This window comes from Anomaloglossus baeobatrachus, chromosome 1 (genome assembly GCF_048569485.1).
Source record: "Anomaloglossus baeobatrachus isolate aAnoBae1 chromosome 1, aAnoBae1.hap1, whole genome shotgun sequence".
Taxonomy (NCBI): domain Eukaryota; kingdom Metazoa; phylum Chordata; class Amphibia; order Anura; family Aromobatidae; genus Anomaloglossus; species Anomaloglossus baeobatrachus.
The window spans coordinates 745426385-745445717 of NC_134353.1; the positions used below are offsets into that span (position 1 = coordinate 745426385).

The window sequence follows — 19333 nt, forward strand, 5'->3', positions numbered from 1 at the left end:
ATATTTCTGGACCTAACTGTATATGTATTCAGCACAAATATTATAGGTCATAATGTTTTTGATGTAAACTTAAAGGAGTTTTCCGGTGTAAATCAGTGAATCCTCACATTGCACGCACTATGCACTGTGAGGATTTGCCGGTGTCAGAGTTGGAAATGCTATATGAAGATAAGGTATGCACACCACTGACTATGCAAGGGGAATACATGTAATAGCAGAAACTGCTGTGTGAATACTGACATGAAAAATTCAATAGCTATATTTGAGAGTGAAATGTGAAAAATGGAACCTGAATTACTGCCATGAACATATGAGCAAAAAGAAATTTAGCTACTGAATTGATCAATGCAATAGAGCCCCAACACTACGCCAAAGTATTCCTCTACGTTGGGGTCCCTAGCTTGTGTGTGTCCTCTCATGCAGTTAAAAAACTTACCGTGTATGGGAAGCTGAGACCCAGGCTATATATACGTATCATGTGGATTGGCAATAGGTGTGAGTGGGGTGGGTTCACAAACGAAAAACTACTAACAAATAAGGAATAACGTTTGGAACTCCATTCTATGTCTGAACTGGGTGCAAAAACCTAAAAAAAATCACTATATAGAGATAAGGTATGCACACCAGTGACTATGCAAGGGGAATACATGTAATAGCAGAAACTGCTGTGTGAATACTGACATGAAAAATTCAATAGATATATGTGAGAAATACTTTGGCGTAGTGTTGGGGCTCTATTGCATTGATCAATTCAGTAGCTAAAATTCTCTTTGTTCATATGTTCATGGCAGTAATGCAGGTTCCATTTTTCACATTTTCACTCTTACATATAGCTATTGAATTTTTCATGTCAGTATTCACACAGCATTTTCTGCTATTACATGTATTCCCCTTGCATAGTCACTGGTGTGCATACCTTATCTCCATATAGTGATGTTTTTTTAAGTTTTTGCACCCAGTTCAGACATAGAATAGAGTTGGAAATGCTGTCATGTGGCTGTGAGTATGAGATATCCACACTCTGCGCCAGAATTTGATTAGATGGGTGCAGCCTCGCTCAATTAAAATGTATTGAGCAAGGCTGCGCCTATCCAGTGCTTACGTTTTGAGGATTCACATGTAGTGACTGCAGACTTATGGATTTAGACTGGACAACCCCTTTAAATATTAATATTTAAATGAACTCCGCTATGATATTTTCTATTGAAATATAACAAAAAATGTAATCATCTATAAGGCAAAATGACCTACCAGATATCTGCTGCAAGGAATAAACTCTCTGTGGAGCACTGAATTCTGTTATAGGCAAGTCCTAAATGTTGTAATAACGGAGGTGGATTTATACTTAGATCTTTTAAGCTTGAAATATGGTTAGAACATAGCTCTAATATCTGAAACAAATAATAATAATAAGGTACAGTCATATGAAAAAGTTTGGGCACCCCTATTAATGTTAACCTTTTTTCTTTATAACAATTTGGGTTTTTGCTATTTCAGTTTCATATATCTAATAACTGATGGACTGAGTAATATTTCTGGATTGAAATGAGGTTTATTGTACTAACAGAAAATGTGCAATCCGCATTTAAACAAAATTTGACCGGTGCAAAAGTATGGGCACCTCAATATAAAAGTGACATTAATATTTTGTAGATCCTCCTTTTGCAAAAATAACAGCCTCTAGTTGCTTCCTGTAGCTTTTAATGAGTTCCTGGATCCTGGATGAAGGTATATTTGACCATTCCTGTTTACAAAACAATTCCAGTTCAGTTAAGTTTGATGGTCGCCGAGCATGGACAGCACGCTTCAAATCATCCCACAGATCTGGGAACTGGGATGGGCATTCCTGAACATTGTAATTGTTCCTCTGCATGAATACCTGAGTAGATTTGGAGCGGTGTTTTGGATCATTGTCTTGCTGAAATATCCATCCCCTGCGTAACTTCAACTTCGTCACTGATTCTTGCACATTATTGTCAAGAATCTGCGGATACTGAGTTGAATCCATCCGACCCTCAACTTTAACAAGATTCCCGCCGGTGCTGACATTTGCCACACAGCCCCAAAGCATGATGGAACCTCCACCAAATTTTACTGTGGGTAGCAAGTGCTTTTCTTGGAATGCCGTGTTTTTTTGCCTCCATGCATAACGCCTTATTGTATGACCAAACAACTCAATCTTTGTTTCATCAGTCCACAGGACCTTCTTCCAAAATGTAACTGGCTTGTCCAAATGTGCTTTTGCATACCTCAGGCGACTCTGTTTGTGGCGTGCTTGCAGAAACGGCTTCTTTCGCATCACTCTCCCATACAGCTTCTCCTTGTGCAACGTGCGCTGTATTGTTGACCGATGCACATTGACACCATCTGCAGCAAGATGATGCTGCAGGTCTTTGGAAGTGGTCTGTGGATTGTCCTTGACTGTTCTCACCATTCTTCTTCTCTGTCTTTCTGATATTTTTCTTGGCCTGCCACTTCTGGGCTTAACAAGAACTGTACCTGTGTTCTTCCATTTCCTTACTATGTTCCTCACAGTGGAAACTGACAGTTTCAATCTCTGAGACAACTTTTTGTATCCTACCCCTGAAAAACTATGTTGAATAATCTTTGTTTTCAGATCATTTGAGAATTGTTTTGAGGAGCCCATGATGCCACTCTTCATAGGAGATTCAAATAGGAGAACAACTTGCAAGTGGCCACCTTAAATACCTTTTCTCATGATTGGATACACCTGCCTATGAAGTTCAAAGCTCAATGAGGTTACAAAACCAATTTATTGCTTTAGTAAGTCAGTAAAAAGTAGTTAGGAGTGTTCAAATCAAGAAATTAATAAGGGTGCCCATACTTTTGCACCGGTCAAATTTTGTTTAAATGCGGATTGCACATTTTCTGTTAGTACAATAAACCTCATTTCAATCCAGAAATATTACTCAGTCCATCAGTTATTAGATATATGAATATATATACTGTGTATATATATATATATATATATATATATATATATATATATATATATATATATATATATATATATATATATATATACACATGAAACTTTTAGCCACCGAAAAAATAAATTAGTATATTTACCTTTAGTTTTTTGGGAAGATTACCAGAGTCCACTGTCTTTAATTTATTGGCACTCAACACAAGTTCTTCAAGGTTCTGAAATTTAAGGAGCTGTGCATCTACTTCAGTTACCTGTGAAGACGCAATGGAAAGAGGATATCAATTTGAGCAGTGTAGGTCATTCAACTAAGAAGTGCAAGTGATCACTGTTGGTCGGGTTTAAATGTCCACTTGGAAATAGGCCATTCGTAAATTGCACAAATCCATGTGCTGCTCCGAGTGCACATGTGTATTGCTGGGTTGTAGAGCTGCCTCCATTAATTATTCTGGTCTGTAAAGTATACTAGAGTAGTGCATGCTGCAATTTTTTTTCAACGCAGAAGTCCACATAGAAGAATCAGCCATTTACACTGATTGACCATGGAGATCATGATTCAGGCCGGTTTTTCCGGTCCCCGCTCACGTGATCACTGGTATACACCGTATACTGATGATCACGTTACAGTAAATGACAGCGCCGGTAAAAAATGATTTATCTCCCATCTGGCATGAACAAACATCTCAGATGGGAGATAAATCTCCTCCCCGGTCCCCCAGTGTCGCCAAAGTGCCCCCCCGACCCCCAACCCCCTCCTGAAAATCCAAGATGGCCGCGCGCACAGGCCGCATTTACCCTTTTCCTCTGGTTTCTGTCGCATGTGCCATGACACATGCGACAGAAAACTGCTCCCCAGGCCCTGCCAGGTCACCCCCTATTCCCCCCCGGTGTTCCCCGTACCTGTCGCAGCTCTGATCCCCCGCAGCCCGCTCCTCCTTCACAGTAGATGCTGGTCACATGTGCAGAGCGGCTGACAGCCAGCTTCCTGCTTTGCTTTCAGAGACGCTGGCTGCTGCTCACAGTCTGCAGCTGTGACCCGGGGAGAGTGGGTGCAATGTCATTGCACCCACACTCTTCACATGGAGGGTCTGCACTCCTAGAAAATGGGGGATACGTTCCCTGAGCGTTCCCCCCCATGTTCTAGAAGGTCCAGAATTGTCGTGAAACTTCCAAAATGGATTACAGCGAACCCGATTTTTTTTTCTTTTCAATAAATTGGTGAAAGAGGGAATGTTTTGGGGAGTGTTTTTTCAAATAAATTTTTTTTTTTTATTCATTTTTTTTATTACTGTCAATTAGTTATGTCTGGTATGTGATAGACGCCATGACATCACTAACTGCTGGGCTTGATGCCAGGTGACATTACACATCTGGTATCAACCCCATTTATTACCCCATTTGCCAGCGCACCAGGGCAACGGGATGAGTTGGGATGAAGCGCCAGGATTGGCAAATCTAATGGATGCGCCACTCCTGGGGCGGCTGCGGCCTGCTATTTTTAGGCTTGGAAGAGTCCAATAACCATGGCTCTTCCCACCCTGAGAATACCAGACCCCAGCTGTCAGCTTCACCTTGGCTGGTGATCTAATTTGGGGGGACCCCACATTTGTTTGTTTTTTTAATTATTTATTTATAAATAATTAAAAAAAAAAAAAAAAACAGCTTGGGGAGCCCTCCAAATTGATCACCAGACAAGATGAAGCTGTCAGCTGTGGTTTGCAAGCAACAGCTGTCTGCTTTACCCTAGCTGGCTATCAAAAATAGGGGGGACCCCACTTCATTAGTCAGGCACTAAAGGGCGCCAGCTTAGAATATGCAGGAGGGTGGGACGTTATATATGTTTGACATTGTGAGGCAAATCCCGGGATATGAAGATGAATTATGACTCCAGTCATAATCCCTCATCACTCCCTGGCAGTGCCCCCTCCCTTCTTGTTCTCAGTGTTCCACTTACACCTCCATGGCCATGTCCTGTGATATGGAAATTAGGTGGCTTGGGGACAATGGACACAGGATGACTCCCTGCCGTGACCCTGTAGTGGGGGCTGCTAGCTAGTTAGCAAGGCTATGGAAATAGCCAGACAGAACGACTCCAGTAAAAAATGGTTCATATCTCGCAAGCCATATTTCCGATAAATATGGCAACCATAAAAATGGTGTCTCCGCATGCGGACGATGCCGGCACACCCTTTTTATGGGAGCAGGACATTGGGAAATGCCCCAGGCGTGATATCAGCCAATGGGGAACTGGCAGACAGGTCATGAGTCCCCTCGTTCTGTAGCTAAATTCATAACTGTCACAATGAGAGCATTGGCGTCCGCCTACGACGCTCCCAGGCAAAGTTATGGCCCATATTCCATGTTGGGATATTGTCCATAACTCAAGCCAGGGGTGGAGCAGTGCTCCCTGTGAGGTCACGAAGGTAGGAGGGGACCTGGACTTGCCCAGGTTGATAACCCTACTTCGGCCATTTTCCAGTGTTCTTTTCGCTGGGGGCACGTGTAGGAAACATCTGTGGGAAGGATCCTAGAAACCTGGTCTACAGCGCCCCCCTGTGGCCAGACGCAACAAGGTAACTGCTGGAACTGTGTATGCCTGTTTGTAACCCATGCTTTGATTGTAACTGTACTCTGACATATGTATATTCTGTAGATTCCCTATTGTATATATTGTAGTTTCTAGTGTGCTTTAGGCTGATTAAATTATATAATTAATCTTGGGCTGTTCTGTTATCTCGATCTTGAATCCCACGTCTGTGTGTTCGGCTAATAGTTACCGTGAAGCGGTTGGTGGCAGCGAGTTTGTGCCAAGGATTATTGTGGGGAGGCCAGTGAGATTCGGGGAGATTTTATATATTCCGCCCGCGGAGGTCGGGGGAATATATACCTTACTCTCACCGGGGACCCTTCAATAATCGGCATAAGTAGTATAGCGGCCTCCTTGCTTATGGTCGGGCAATTCCATAATTGGCCTGACTATAAGAGGGGCGCTAGAGAGCGCGTCACGTGCTCTGTCTGTCGGTCGGGAGGTATAAAGGAGGGGTGACCCCCACTTGTTACCCCCCGATTGTGACGTACTGGTAGCCAGCGCGGGGGATTTCTGAGTGACCCCCCCGGTGGTTTGTGACATATTGGTGGCATAGCGGTGGGATCGAGATAATAGTGTGTGTGAGTGTGAGACCCATACTCCCAGACACTAAAGACTGCCTGCAGCAGCTGTGGCTGCTGGGGTCTTCAGACCAGCTCAACACTAGAGTGTCAGAGTGCAGATACTGTAAGGTGTGTGGAGGCATCAGGTGTCAGTTCTGTGTCAGTGACCAAAAGTCTGCAAGAATGGCTGATGGCACCAGGAGCAGAGCTATGCAACTGGCCAATGCTAAGGCAGGAGCCGAAGAGAGGGAGGACGGTGCTGTGGACAGCAATGAGGAGGTTGCCCACGAGTCCTCCAGGAGCTCGACGCCAGAAAACCGTTCTGCCGAGGACATTGCGCAACCTGGCACTGCTGGACAAGATGAGGAGGAGCTCACCCAAGGTTCCTCAACGAGCCAGATGCCAGCCCTCCGCTCTGAAAGGGACAGTGAATCGCCTAGCTCTGCAGCGTGCCGCAGATCACCACGTGCCATTCCACCGAGCCTGGGAGGCTCGGATAGCCTTCTTCAAATGGCTATGGCCCTTCTCCAGGCTGGAGACCAGGAGGGCTACAAGGGACTCCTGGCAGAGCGCAGGGCAGAGCGGCAAGCAGCGCGTGAGGCTGAGGCTGCGGAGCGGCAGGCAGCGCGTGAAGAGCGCCAGGCAGAGCGTGACTACCAGCTGCAGCTAGCTCAGCTCCGGCCCTCATCAGCCACACGTGACCTTCAAGACACCAAACTTCCAAAGGTCCGTGTTGAGGACTTCCCAGTGCTGGAGAAGGATGGAGACTTGGACTCTTTCTTGACTGCGTTTGAACGGACTTGCTTGCAGCACCATCTGAACAAGGACCAGTGGGCCAAATACCTGACCCCCCGTCTAAGGGGTAAGGCCCTGGATATCCTTGGGGACTTGCCTGCTGAGGCAGATCAGGGCTACGACACCATCAAGCGGGCCCTGATCCAACAGTACAACCTCACTCCGGAGTCCTACCGCAAGAAGTTCCGGACCCTGCAGAAGGGACCAAAGGACTCCTGGGCTGACCACCGGCGGGCACTTGCCCGAGCTGCCGACCACTGGACCCAAGGCCTGCAGCTTTCCACCGGACCGGAGATCCTGGACTTGTTCATCACGGAGCAACTCTTGTGGAACTGCCCTGAGGATCTCCGCCAGTTCATCCGAGACCAGAAGCCAAAGGGGTCCACGGCTACAGCTGCCCTGGCCGATGACTACACCAACAATCGGGCTCCTGAAGCCAGGAGAGCAGCCACCAGCAGCACCTGGAGAGGGGGTAAGATGAACTCTGCGACTGCCCCACCTGCCCCTAGACTGCAGGGGGTGTCCCCCCTCAACTCCCCTCTCCAGGCCCGTGGCAGAACCAAGACGGTGCCACCAGTGCAACCTACCTGGACACTTCAAGGCCATGTGCCCTCAGCGTCCCAAGGCCCCGGCTCCGTCCCCGTCCCAAGGGCCGCCCAAGGTGTATTGTGTGGGTGGGGGTGGTGGTAGGTCCCTGGACAGCTTCCAACCCGTCACCGTCGGCCGGTCTGTGACCATAGGACTGCGAGACAGCGCCTCGGAGGTGACTCTGGTGCGGCCTGAGATGGTGTCCCCCCAAGACTTGATCCCTGGAAAAACCCTCGCTGTCTCCGGGATTGGAGGCACTGACCCGGCGCTGCCTGTTGCTGACATTTATGTGGACTGGGGCGCAGGGCGAGGGGTGAGGGAGGTGGGGGTAACTGATCGGATCCCTGCAAACGTGCTACTTGGGACAGATTTGGGGCAGATAACCTCCCAGTTTGGGCCCCAACCAAGGGCTGAACCTTCAGCCAGTACTGACATGCCTCCGGACAATGTTAATGTGTTATCTATGAATGATGTAAGGGAGGAGGGAGTGAACTCTGATATTTCTGCTTGCATAGACACCATAGACACACACACAGCTGCAGCTGTGACAGGGGAGGGGGTCAGAGAAAGGTGTGACAATGCCTCTACAAGTAATCAGCCTGTGAGCTGGGATCTGTTGCCCTCTGCAGGGATAAGCAGAGAGCAGGGTGCTGCAGGGGGAGGACCAGTGTGTGGGGTGGGGGCTACCACAGCAAATGTGGGGTCCCCAGAGATTTCACAGCGGGGTTCTGTTGCTGCAGGAGGGGAACAGGCAGGTGAGATTGGGGCCGGTCCAGGAGCGGAAGTGCTCCCAGGTAAGATCTCGGTGCATGGTTCCCCCACAACCGGGGTGTCAGGAAGCCAGGTAGGTCTGCCTGAACCGGCGACTTGGTCAGGAACGGAGGAGGAGCAGGCACGACCCACGGTCGCAGCGGCTGTGGCCGCTGTCACCCGCAGTGGGAGTGCTGGAAGCCAAGGGGCCTCCCGGAGGTCCGATAGCTCTTCCCCTTCTGACCAAGTGGCAGCCGAGTCAGGTGGAGGCCAGGACACAGGTCCCGGGGTACTGACTGAAGATGTGACAGTCTCGTCGATTCTGGCCACATCTAGTCAGGGGTTTCAGGCAGCGTTAGAAGCTGACGACAGCCTGAAAGCTCTTAAGGAGCAGGCGGCACAGCCTCCCTCGGACTCGGACCCGGAGCGAGTGGTCTGGGACCAAGGACGGCTGTACCGGGCCACGGTCCAGCAGGGTTCACCGGAGGCGTGGCCCAGGGACCGACAGTTGGTGGTACCCTATCCGTTCCGGACGGAGTTGTTGCGGATCGCACATGAGATTCCGATGGCCGGACACCTAGGGATCGCTAAGACCAAGGCCAGGTTAAACCAGCATTTCTACTGGCCAAAAATGGGGGCCGATGTGGCTGCCTACTGCCGTTCGTGTGAAACCTGTCAGAGAGTGGGGAAGGCGGGGCCACGCCCCAAAGCCCCACTGGTATCTCTGCCCATCATCGATGAGCCTTTCAGGAGGGTGGCTGTGGATCTGGTCGGCCCGCTGGCCATCCCCAGCAGCTCCGGGAAACGCTTCATACTGACGGTAGTGGACTATGCCACCCGGTACCCAGAAGCAGTGGCCTTGTCGTCCATTCGGGCTGACAAGGTGGCCACCGCATTGCTGGAGATTTTCTCCCGAGTGGGTTTTCCCCAGGAAATGCTCACTGACCGGGGGACCCAATTCATGTCCCAGCTGATGGAGGCCCTCTGTAAGCAAGTCCAGGTGCGACATCTGGTGGCCAGCCCGTACCATCCACAGACTAATGGCCTGTGCGAGCGGTTTAATGGCACCTTAAAGCAGATGCTTAAGATGTTGGTCGACTCCCATGGGCGTGACTGGGAGCGGTATCTCCCACACCTGTTATTTGCTTACCGGGAGGTTCCACAGGCCTCAACAGGATTCTCACCGTTTGAGCTCCTGTACGGGCGACGTGTGCGGGGCCCCCTGGCTCTGGTGAAAGAGGCTTGGGAAGGGGATTTGGCCACCCCTGGAGTGTCGGTTATCGAGTATGTCATGCGCTTCCGGGACAAAATGCAGGCCTTGACGCAACTGGTACACGACAATATGGCTCAAGCCCAGGCCGATCAGAAGCGTTGGTACGACCAGAACGCTTGTGAGAGGACCTACCAAGTGGGTCAAGAGGTGTGGGTACTGGTCCCCGTACCACAGGACAAGCTTCAGGCAGCCTGGGAAGGCCCATACCTCGTGTACCAGCAGCTCAACCCTGTAACGTACCTGGTCACCCTGGACCCTGCCCGTGGAAGGCGGAAGCCCTTCCATGTGAACATGATGAAGGCACATCATGAGCGGGAGGCATGTGCGCTCCCCGTGTGCAACCTGCCCGAGGAGGGAGAAGCGGAAACCCTCTTGGATATGCTAGCCCAGGTTAGGGCAGGCGGATCCATTGAGGATGTGGAGGTTGGCCACCAGCTCTTGGAAGACCAACGGTCCCAGCTGTGGGCCACCCTCCTCCCCTTCCGGGGGTTGTTTACCAACCAGCCCGGAAGGACTGACTTGGCTGTCCATCACGTGGACACTGGGGATCATCCCCCGATCCGGCGTTCAGCATATCGGGTCTCCCTGGAGGTGCAGCAACACATGCGCCAGGAGATTGACGAGATGCTGAAGCTGGGGGTGATCCAGGCATCCAACAGCGCTTGGGCCTCGCCTGTAGTCCTCGTCCCTAAGAAGGACCGAACCACTCGGTTCTGCGTGGACTACAGGGGGCTCAATGCGGTCACGGTCGCCGATGCGTACCCAATGCCACGCATCGATGACCTGCTCGATCAGTTGGCCGGGGCTCAGTACCTGACCATCATGGATCTGAGCCGGGGATATTGGCAGATCCCCCTGACTCGCAAGGCCAGGGAACGCTCTGCCTTTATTACCCCATTTGGACTGTACGAGTCCACGGTGATGCCATTCGGGATGAGGAATGCCCCTGCCACTTTCCAGCGGATGGTCAACACCCTGCTCAAGGGACTTGAAGGGTACGCGGCCGCGTACCTGGATGACATTGCCGTCTTCAGTCCCACCTGGGAGGACCACCTAGAGCATCTAGCACAGGTGCTCAGGCGGATCCACCGGGCAGGTTTGACCATCAAGCCGGGAAAGTGTCAGCTGGCCATGAGCGAGGTCCAGTACCTCGGTCACCGGGTAGGTGGGAGAACACTGAAGCCCGAGCCTGAGAAAGTGGAAGCCATCGCATCCTGGCCCACCCCCAGGACCAAGAAGCAGGTGATGTCTTTCTTGGGGACCGCTGGGTACTATAGGAGGTTTGTTCCATGCTATAGTAGCCTGGCAAAGCCCTTGACGGACCTCACCAAGAAGAAGCTGCCCTCTGCAGTCGATTGGACAATGGACTGCGAGACAGCCTTCCGGGCCCTAAAGGACGCCCTGTCCAGCCCGCCCGTGCTACAGGCAGCCGACTTCACGCGGCCGTTTGTAGTACAGACCGACGCCAGTGACTTCGGCCTCGGTGCGGTGCTCAGCCAGGTGGACTCTGCGAGCCAAGAGCACCCAGTCTTGTACCTGAGCAGGAAGCTGTTACCAAGGGAAGTTGCCTATTCCACGATGGAGAAGGAGTGCCTGGCCATAGTGTGGGCCCTGCAGCGTCTGCAACCCTATCTATACGGGCGCCACTTCATCGTGGAGACGGACCACAATCCCCTCAGCTGGTTGCACACCGTCTCTGGGACGAATGGGCGATTGTTGCGATGGAGCCTTGCGCTCCAGCAATACAACTTCACCATTCGCCACAAAAGGGGCCGTGACCACGGTAACGCAGACGGGCTGTCCCGACAAGGAGAGGTCGCGGACGGGCGCACGGGGGAACACCGGAGTGTGCTGCCCCCTAGCGCCCTCAAAAGGGGGGAGGTGTGAGGCAAATCCCGGGATATGAAGATGAATTATGACTCCAGTCATAATCCCTCATCACTCCCTGGCAGTGCCCCCTCCCTTCTTGTTCTCAGTGTTCCACTTACACCTCCATGGCCATGTCCTGTGATATGGAAATTAGGTGGCTTGGGGACAATGGACACAGGATGACTCCCTGCCGTGACCCTGTAGTGGGGGCTGCTAGCTAGTTAGCAAGGCTATGGAAATAGCCAGACAGAACGACTCCAGTAAAAAATGGTTCATATCTCGCAAGCCATATTTCCGATAAATATGGCAACCATAAAAATGGTGTCTCCGCATGCGGACGATGCCGGCACACCCTTTTTATGGGAGCAGGACATTGGGAAATGCCCCAGGCGTGATATCAGCCAATGGGGAACTGGCAGACAGGTCATGAGTCCCCTCGTTCTGTAGCTAAATTCATAACTGTCACAATGAGAGCATTGGCGTCCGCCTACGACGCTCCCAGGCAAAGTTATGGCCCATATTCCATGTTGGGATATTGTCCATAACTCAAGCCAGGGGTGGAGCAGTGCTCCCTGTGAGGTCACGAAGGTAGGAGGGGACCTGGACTTGCCCAGGTTGATAACCCTACTTCGGCCATTTTCCAGTGTTCTTTTCGCTGGGGGCACGTGTAGGAAACATCTGTGGGAAGGATCCTAGAAACCTGGTCTACAGCGCCCCCCTGTGGCCAGACGCAACAAGGTAACTGCTGGAACTGTGTATGCCTGTTTGTAACCCATGCTTTGATTGTAACTGTACTCTGACATATGTATATTCTGTAGATTCCCTATTGTATATATTGTAGTTTCTAGTGTGCTTTAGGCTGATTAAATTATATAATTAATCTTGGGCTGTTCTGTTATCTCGATCTTGAATCCCACGTCTGTGTGTTCGGCTAATAGTTACCGTGAAGCGGTTGGTGGCAGCGAGTTTGTGCCAAGGATTATTGTGGGGAGGCCAGTGAGATTCGGGGAGATTTTATATATTCCGCCCGCGGAGGTCGGGGGAATATATACCTTACTCTCACCGGGGACCCTTCAATAATCGGCATAAGTAGTATAGCGGCCTCCTTGCTTATGGTCGGGCAATTCCATAATTGGCCTGACTATAAGAGGGGCGCTAGAGAGCGCGTCACGTGCTCTGTCTGTCGGTCGGGAGGTATAAAGGAGGGGTGACCCCCACTTGTTACCCCCCGATTGTGACGTACTGGTAGCCAGCGCGGGGGATTTCTGAGTGACCCCCCCGGTGGTTTGTGACAGACATCTATCCATTCATCCATTGTAGCATTTTACGCTGTGTGCCCACAATCAGGGTTTGCAGCGTTTTGGGCGCAGAGTGTTTTCCCTGCATCCATAATGCTGCGTTGTGCAGTAGAAGCACAGTGGAAGGATTTTTAGAAATCCCATGCCCACTGTGCTTCTTTTCTCCGCAGCATAAACCGACCTGTGATGCAGCTTCCCGAGCCTCAGCATGTCAATTTATGCTGCGGAGACAAGAGTGCTCTCTGCAGGTAGAGTAGAGCTAAAGTCCACAGCAGTCTGAACCCAAATCGCGGGCATGGGCAGCTGCGTTCTCCCGTGGACAACACTCACATCTCTGCAGGAAGGCTGACACTGTATACTAGACGCCGTGTCGCTGGATCATGGCCACATAGCCTAACAGTGAGAATATTGTTGCTTCAACAACATTTTTGTGAAGTACCTGTGGATTCAAAATGCTTACTATACTCCTGAATAAAATCCTTGAGGGGTCCAGTTTCCAAAATGGGGTCACTTGTGGGGGGTTTCTGATGTATATGTACCCAAGAGGCCCTGCTAATGTGACATGGTGCGCGCAATTTATTTCAACTTTTCCAAAATTCAAATGGTGTTCCTTCCATTCCAAGCCCTCCCATTTATCCAAACAGAGATTTTTGGCCACATGTGGGGTATCCCTGCGCTCACAAAAAAAACTGGATAACAACTTATGAAGTCCACGTTCTGTTGTTGCCTCTTGAAAAAGTGAGAAATGTGATGCTAAATCAACATTTTTGTGAAAAAAATGAAAATTTTCAATATGGCAACCTAAGCTTATCAAATTCTGTGAAGTATTCGTGGATTCAAAATGCTCAATATACACCTAGAGATTTATTTTCACAGCTCAACATAATAAACTTCTGTGAAGCACCTGAGGGTTCAGGGTACTCACCAAACATCTAGATAAATTCCTTGAGGGGTCTATTTTCCAGAATGGGGTCACTTGTGGGGGACCTCCACTGTTTAGGCACCTCAGGGACTCTCCTAATGCAACATGGCGTCCGCTATTGATTCCAGACAATTTTGCAGTCAAATGGCACTCCTTCCCTTCCGAGCCCTGGCGTGTGCCCAAACAGTTGATTTCCACCACCTATAAGATATCAGCAAACTCAGGAGAAATTGCACAATAAATTTCTTGTTGATTTTTTTCCTGTTACCCTTGTGATAAAAAGCTACCTGGTTGAAGTAACAATTTTGTGGTAAAATTTTATTTTTTTATTTTCATAGCTCAACGTTATAAACTTCTGTGAAGCACCTGGGGGTTCAGGGTACTCACCAAACATCTAGATAAATTCCTTGAGAGGCCTGGTTTCCAATATATGGTCACTTGTGGTGTTTTTTTGCTGTTTACGTACCTTAAGGGTCCTCCAAATGCGACATGGTGCTTGCAATCTGTTTCAGCCAAATTTCCTTTCCAAAATTCAAATATTGCTCCTTTCGTTCCAAGCCCTCCCAATTGTCCAAACAAAGGTTTCAGATCACATGTGAGGTATCACCGCGCTCATAAAAAAGTGGGTAACAAACGTTTGGGTCAAAGTTTTGGAATTACCTCTTGAAAAAGTAAGAAAATTGATGCTAAAGCAACATGTTTGAGAAAAAAAATGACAATTTTCAATATGACAACGTAACGTTATCAAAATCTGTGAAGTACCTGTGGGTCCAAAATGCTCACTCTACCCCTAGATAGAAGCCTTAAGGGGTCTAGTTTGCAAAATGGGGTCACTTGAGGGGGGTTTCTGCTGTTTAGGTACCTTAGGGGATCTGTAAATGCAACATGGTGCCCGCAATCTGTTTCAGCCAAATTTGCTTTCCAAAATTCAAATATTGCTCCTTTCGTTCCAAGCCCTCCCATTTGCCCAAACAAAGGTATCTGACCACATGTGGGGTACCGGCGCGCTCATAAAAAAGTGGGTAACAAAGTGTGACGTCCAATTTTTGGTGTTACCTCTTGAAAAAGTAAGAAAGTTAGTGCTAAAGTAACATTTTAGGTAAAATGTTAATTTTTATTTTTTTTCATTCAACATTACTTTAGTTCCTGTGAAGCACCTGAAGGGTTAATAAACTTCTTTGACATGACTTTGAGTACCTTTAGGGGTGTAGATTTTAGAATGGTGTCACTTTTGGGTATTTTCTGTCTCCCAGGCCTCTCAAAGTCACTTCAAATGTGATGTGGTCCCCAAAAAATGGTTTTGTAAATTTTGTTGAAAAAATGGGAAATTGCTGCTGAACTTTGAACCCTTCTAACTTCCTAACCCCAAAAAAATTTGTTTCAAAAATTGTGCTGATGTAAAGTAGACAAGTGGGAAATGTTATTTATTAACTATTTTGTGTGATATAACTCTCTGGTTTATGGGCATAAAAATTAAAAGTTTGAAAATTGCAAAATTTTAATTTTTTTTGACAAATTTCAGATTTTTTCACAAATAAAATAAAAAAATATCATCCTAAATTTACCTCTAACATGAAGCCCAATATGTCACGAAAAAACAATCTCAGAATCACCGGGATTGATTGAAGCGTTCCAGAGTTATAACCTTATAAAGTGACACTGGTCAAAATTACAAAAAATGGCCTGGGCATTAAGTATAAAACTAGCTTCGTCCTTAAGGGGTTAATAACCTGTTTGCTGGAGAATGTGTCATAATCAGAATTGTGGAAAACAGTCCATCTGAACTTTACTGAAGCTTTAAAGAGACTCTCAGATTCCCTCATCCAGGGAACTAGTCTGATTGCCATATGTCAAGTTGAAAAGGAATTTTTTCCTCCTAATGTGGCGCTTACTTTCTGTTGCATTGTTTTTTTTTTGCCATCCTTAGGACCAACATGTTAGGATAGGTCATGGGTTGAATTCGATGGACCGGAGTCTTCTTTCACCCTGAAACACTGATATATTTAGGGGGTTTCTGGGTCCCAAGTTTGTAAGTTTGAGCAAAATCAAGAGATATTGTAGTGCCCCTGAAGCCTTCAGGGAGCTACAAGGTACTGCATCCCCATCAGGATGCAGGGCCTACCCCCAGGGACCCAGAAGACCAGTGCCGGTAACAACCAAACACTCCAGAGAATCCCTGTTTTTCCCCAAATTCCCCATAGACTGATACCAGGCTAGGGGTGGACCAATGGATGGCCTCCTAGACGTGGAGCCAATCCAGTCCACTAGATGACCAGGTGGGAGGTGCAGACAGTGGATAGTTAGTCGGTGACAGAGGAAGTGAGCAGACGCACTGACAGGAGTGTGACAGTGACCTGAGGGCCCAGGTGGTTGGTTGCCGGTGGAGTACTCCCGGAGCCACGCACCAACGGGGTACAGAATCCTAGGTCAGGCAAACGCTCCAGGCACACCTGATAAAATCTGCATAGTGAGGGGAACATCAAGGACCTTACTGACCTTGAAGTTGAAGATACAGTAGCAACAGGAGAACCGGGGAATAGGACCAGAGACTCCGACCCCACAGGGTTCACGCTACCATCAAACGGACTACAGTTAAGAGACTACAAGGAGCGGACCCCCAGCAGCACCAAGCCACGGGGACCCACCAACCAAAGAAAGGCGCAGAGGAAAGAAGCCACCAGGTCACTAAACCAGTACTGGGACTAAGGGGACCTGCAGTTGAGACAAGCCGGCCTCAGGTGACCAGTTTCCAGCTTACTGTGAGTAAAGGAACCAGTTACACTGCAACCCCTTGTGTGGCCTACCTTCTTTCAACACCCATCTACATCATCTATCCTCTGGGGCCCAGACCTGCTTGCGTAGGGCCTAACAACCAGGCTGCCACTAACACCAGCCCCAGTAGTGAGAACTGTGCAGCGGCAGCTCCATCCACATAGCCGCAAACCGCAACTGGCGTGACGTGATAAACTTTCTTTTATTATCCCCTGTAAATATACCCCCTTTTAAAAAGCACCCAGGGCACGGAACTGGGCAACGGCCACCAAAGTGAAATCTCCCCAGTTATACACCACCTGGGACCGAGTACCCCATAACCCTGGGAGACACAATCTAGTGTGCCAGATAGACTTCATCAAACAGAAAGCAGCAATTATAAAAGTGATATGGGACAAAAAATAGTGTACGGTCTGGCCATAGACAAGAGAGCCTTGTTTTCTTTTGCTGCCCCATACAAAGCTGGCTTTCCCATATGGTACACTTTCTAAAAATGATTTGTGACAATCAATCACGTTATATTTTGCTTGCTACAAGTTCTGCTACACCACAATAGTATTAATACCACTGTTCAGACATAAATATTTACTCACTTATATAGCGCCATCACATTCCATAGTACGTTAGATACATCATCATCTCCGTCCCCTTTGGGGCTCACAATCTAAGTTCCCAACCTGTATGTCTTTAGAGTGTGGGAGGAAATTGGAGAATCTGGAGGAAACCCATGCAAATTCTGTGAGAATACATAAACTCCTTTCAGATGTTCTTTTTGGGATTTTAATCCAAGGCCCCAGCACTGCAGGACTTCAGTGCTGACCACTGAGCCACAGTGCTGCCCACTGAGCGACAGTGCTGCCCTTATGCATATATGTGCCCTAGAAAAAGGATTTTTTTAAGAAATTTCTTGAGAGTGAAGGATTAATGCACTTACGTTAAAAAAACGCACCAATAACACACCGAAAAACGCATATGTTTTTACCGCGTTCTTGGTGCGTGTATTTGCAGGTTGGTCCCTGCGTTTTTCAATGCTTTAACAGCAATAAATAATATAGATAATAGATAATCGATAGATAGATGGATGGATAGATAATGGATAGCTAGAAAGATGGATAGATGAATATATAAATAGATAATAGAAAGATAGATAGATAATGGATAGATAGAAAGATGGATAGATAGATGGATAGCTAGATAGATAGATAGATGGATAGATGAATAGATTGATAGATAATGGATAGATAGAAAGATGAATAGTTGAATATAGATTGATAGATGGATAAATCATCAATAGATAGAGGACAGATCAATCAATCAATAGATAGAGTCCCTGTGAGGACACACTACAGTTCTCGCGAGCAGTAATGTGTTCACATTACCAACCGTGAGAAATGACCTGTAGTTACCCCTGCAGCATCGCTCACTGAACGAGGCTGCATTGAGTATGTGTCAGACGCGGCTGGATGCAAGCGTCGTGGGACCTCGGTGGATTACGCCGGAGCTGTGTGTTGGGAGGGGGGGTAATAAAGTGGTGAAAGAGGGGGCTTTTTTGTATTTTATTTAAAATAAAAGGATTTTTCGGTGTGTGTGTTTATTCACTTTACTTACGGGTTAATCATAGAAGCGGTCTCATAGACGCTGCCATGATTAAGCTTGGACTTAGTGGCAGCGATGTGCTGCCATTAACTCGTTATTATCCTGATTGCCACCGCATCACAGCAATCTGGAAGAGGCAGTAACACGCCGGGACTGTCGCATAATGGATGCGACATTCTCAGCTGCGGAGGGGGGGGCATTAATCCTGGCCCTCGCCCTCTCCAGCCTGAGAATATCGGGCCGCCGCTGTGTTTACCTTGGCTGGACGGTAAAAATACGGCGGAGCCCAAGTAGTTTTTTTTTTTTTTTTTATTTTTAATATCTACATTTGATTTCTATGTGTATTCTATATGTCTGTTCTGCGTGAGAGTGTGATGTGTGTGTGTTTACTCTGTGCTCCGCTTCCTCTTCCTGTCATACTGACATCACTTCCCTGCAAACCGCAGGGCAGTGATGAACATTATGTCCCGAAAAACGTGAAATAACGCGGGAATAACGCAGGAAGACGCAATGAAACACGTTATATAATAAAATGTGCTATTTTTAAGATATAAAAACATTGCAAGAGACATCTATTGTAAGCAACCATTCTAGTCTAGTTTTTGGTCATGCAAATATAACAAACGGTATATATACCATATTAACGTCGAGAACGCCTTCTCAGGGGTAACACATCTGAGAGGGTCTGACCACTAACAAGTGAGGCAAAATTAGTTATCACTGTGGATGGTGGAGTCAAGCAGTGGACAACTAAATTCATAATGAGTGGAATAACGTTAGAAGTTTTAACAACTACGGTAAACATAGGACAGTGTAGGAGTTGGGAGAAGGCACCATCATTCATTAGGAATGACACACATCCACTCACCTCTTTATCAACTACTCTAAGCTGTTTGAAGTAAGAATAGATGAATTGATTGGTGAGGTTTTCTGGATATTGGGCTGCAAGTTCCTTTAAGTGCTGAACTTCAGAATTGAACTTGTCATTAGGTTCCCATGGTGAGCCTGGCTGGTTCAGAAGATCATGAAGAGTGTCCTGGGTCTCCAAATCTTGGTCACTGTCTTCCCAGTAGGTATCTGCAGAGGGTTTTTTTCCATCTAGCTGGTGAGATTTGTTCTAAGCAAAAGTATATTATATGTTTATGCTTAATTCTCACAGCTCATCAGACCAAGTGACTACAATATAAACCATGTCATCACATTGCAAGGAAGGCCATAACAATAAGGGTAACTACATTATAGATAAAGGATGTGAGGGAATTACCCAGCTTCCAGTACTGCAAGGAAAGGAGTTCAAGCACAGAGCTTCCAGCTGCTGTCTCACAGCCTCAGTCACCGTGATGTGATCCATAAGGACATTTCAGTCCAGCACC

At 47.9% G+C, this 19333-nt stretch overlaps 1 protein-coding gene across 2 annotated transcripts in view; it reads right to left on the reverse strand.

The window, feature by feature from the left end:
* LRRC43 (leucine rich repeat containing 43) overlaps positions 1-19333 on the reverse strand; it is a 70912-nt gene extending 51579 nt beyond the window's left edge. For both annotated transcript variants that reach the window (XM_075341826.1, XM_075341825.1), the window contains exons 1-4: positions 19225-19333; positions 18829-19077; positions 3091-3201; positions 1252-1391 (exon numbers count right to left, since the gene is read on the reverse strand). In XM_075341826.1, the coding sequence (XP_075197941.1) occupies positions 1252-1391; positions 3091-3201; positions 18829-19077; positions 19225-19311 (587 nt within the window). In that variant the 5' untranslated portion in view covers positions 19312-19333. The remainder of the gene's footprint in view (positions 1-1251; positions 1392-3090; positions 3202-18828; positions 19078-19224) is intronic.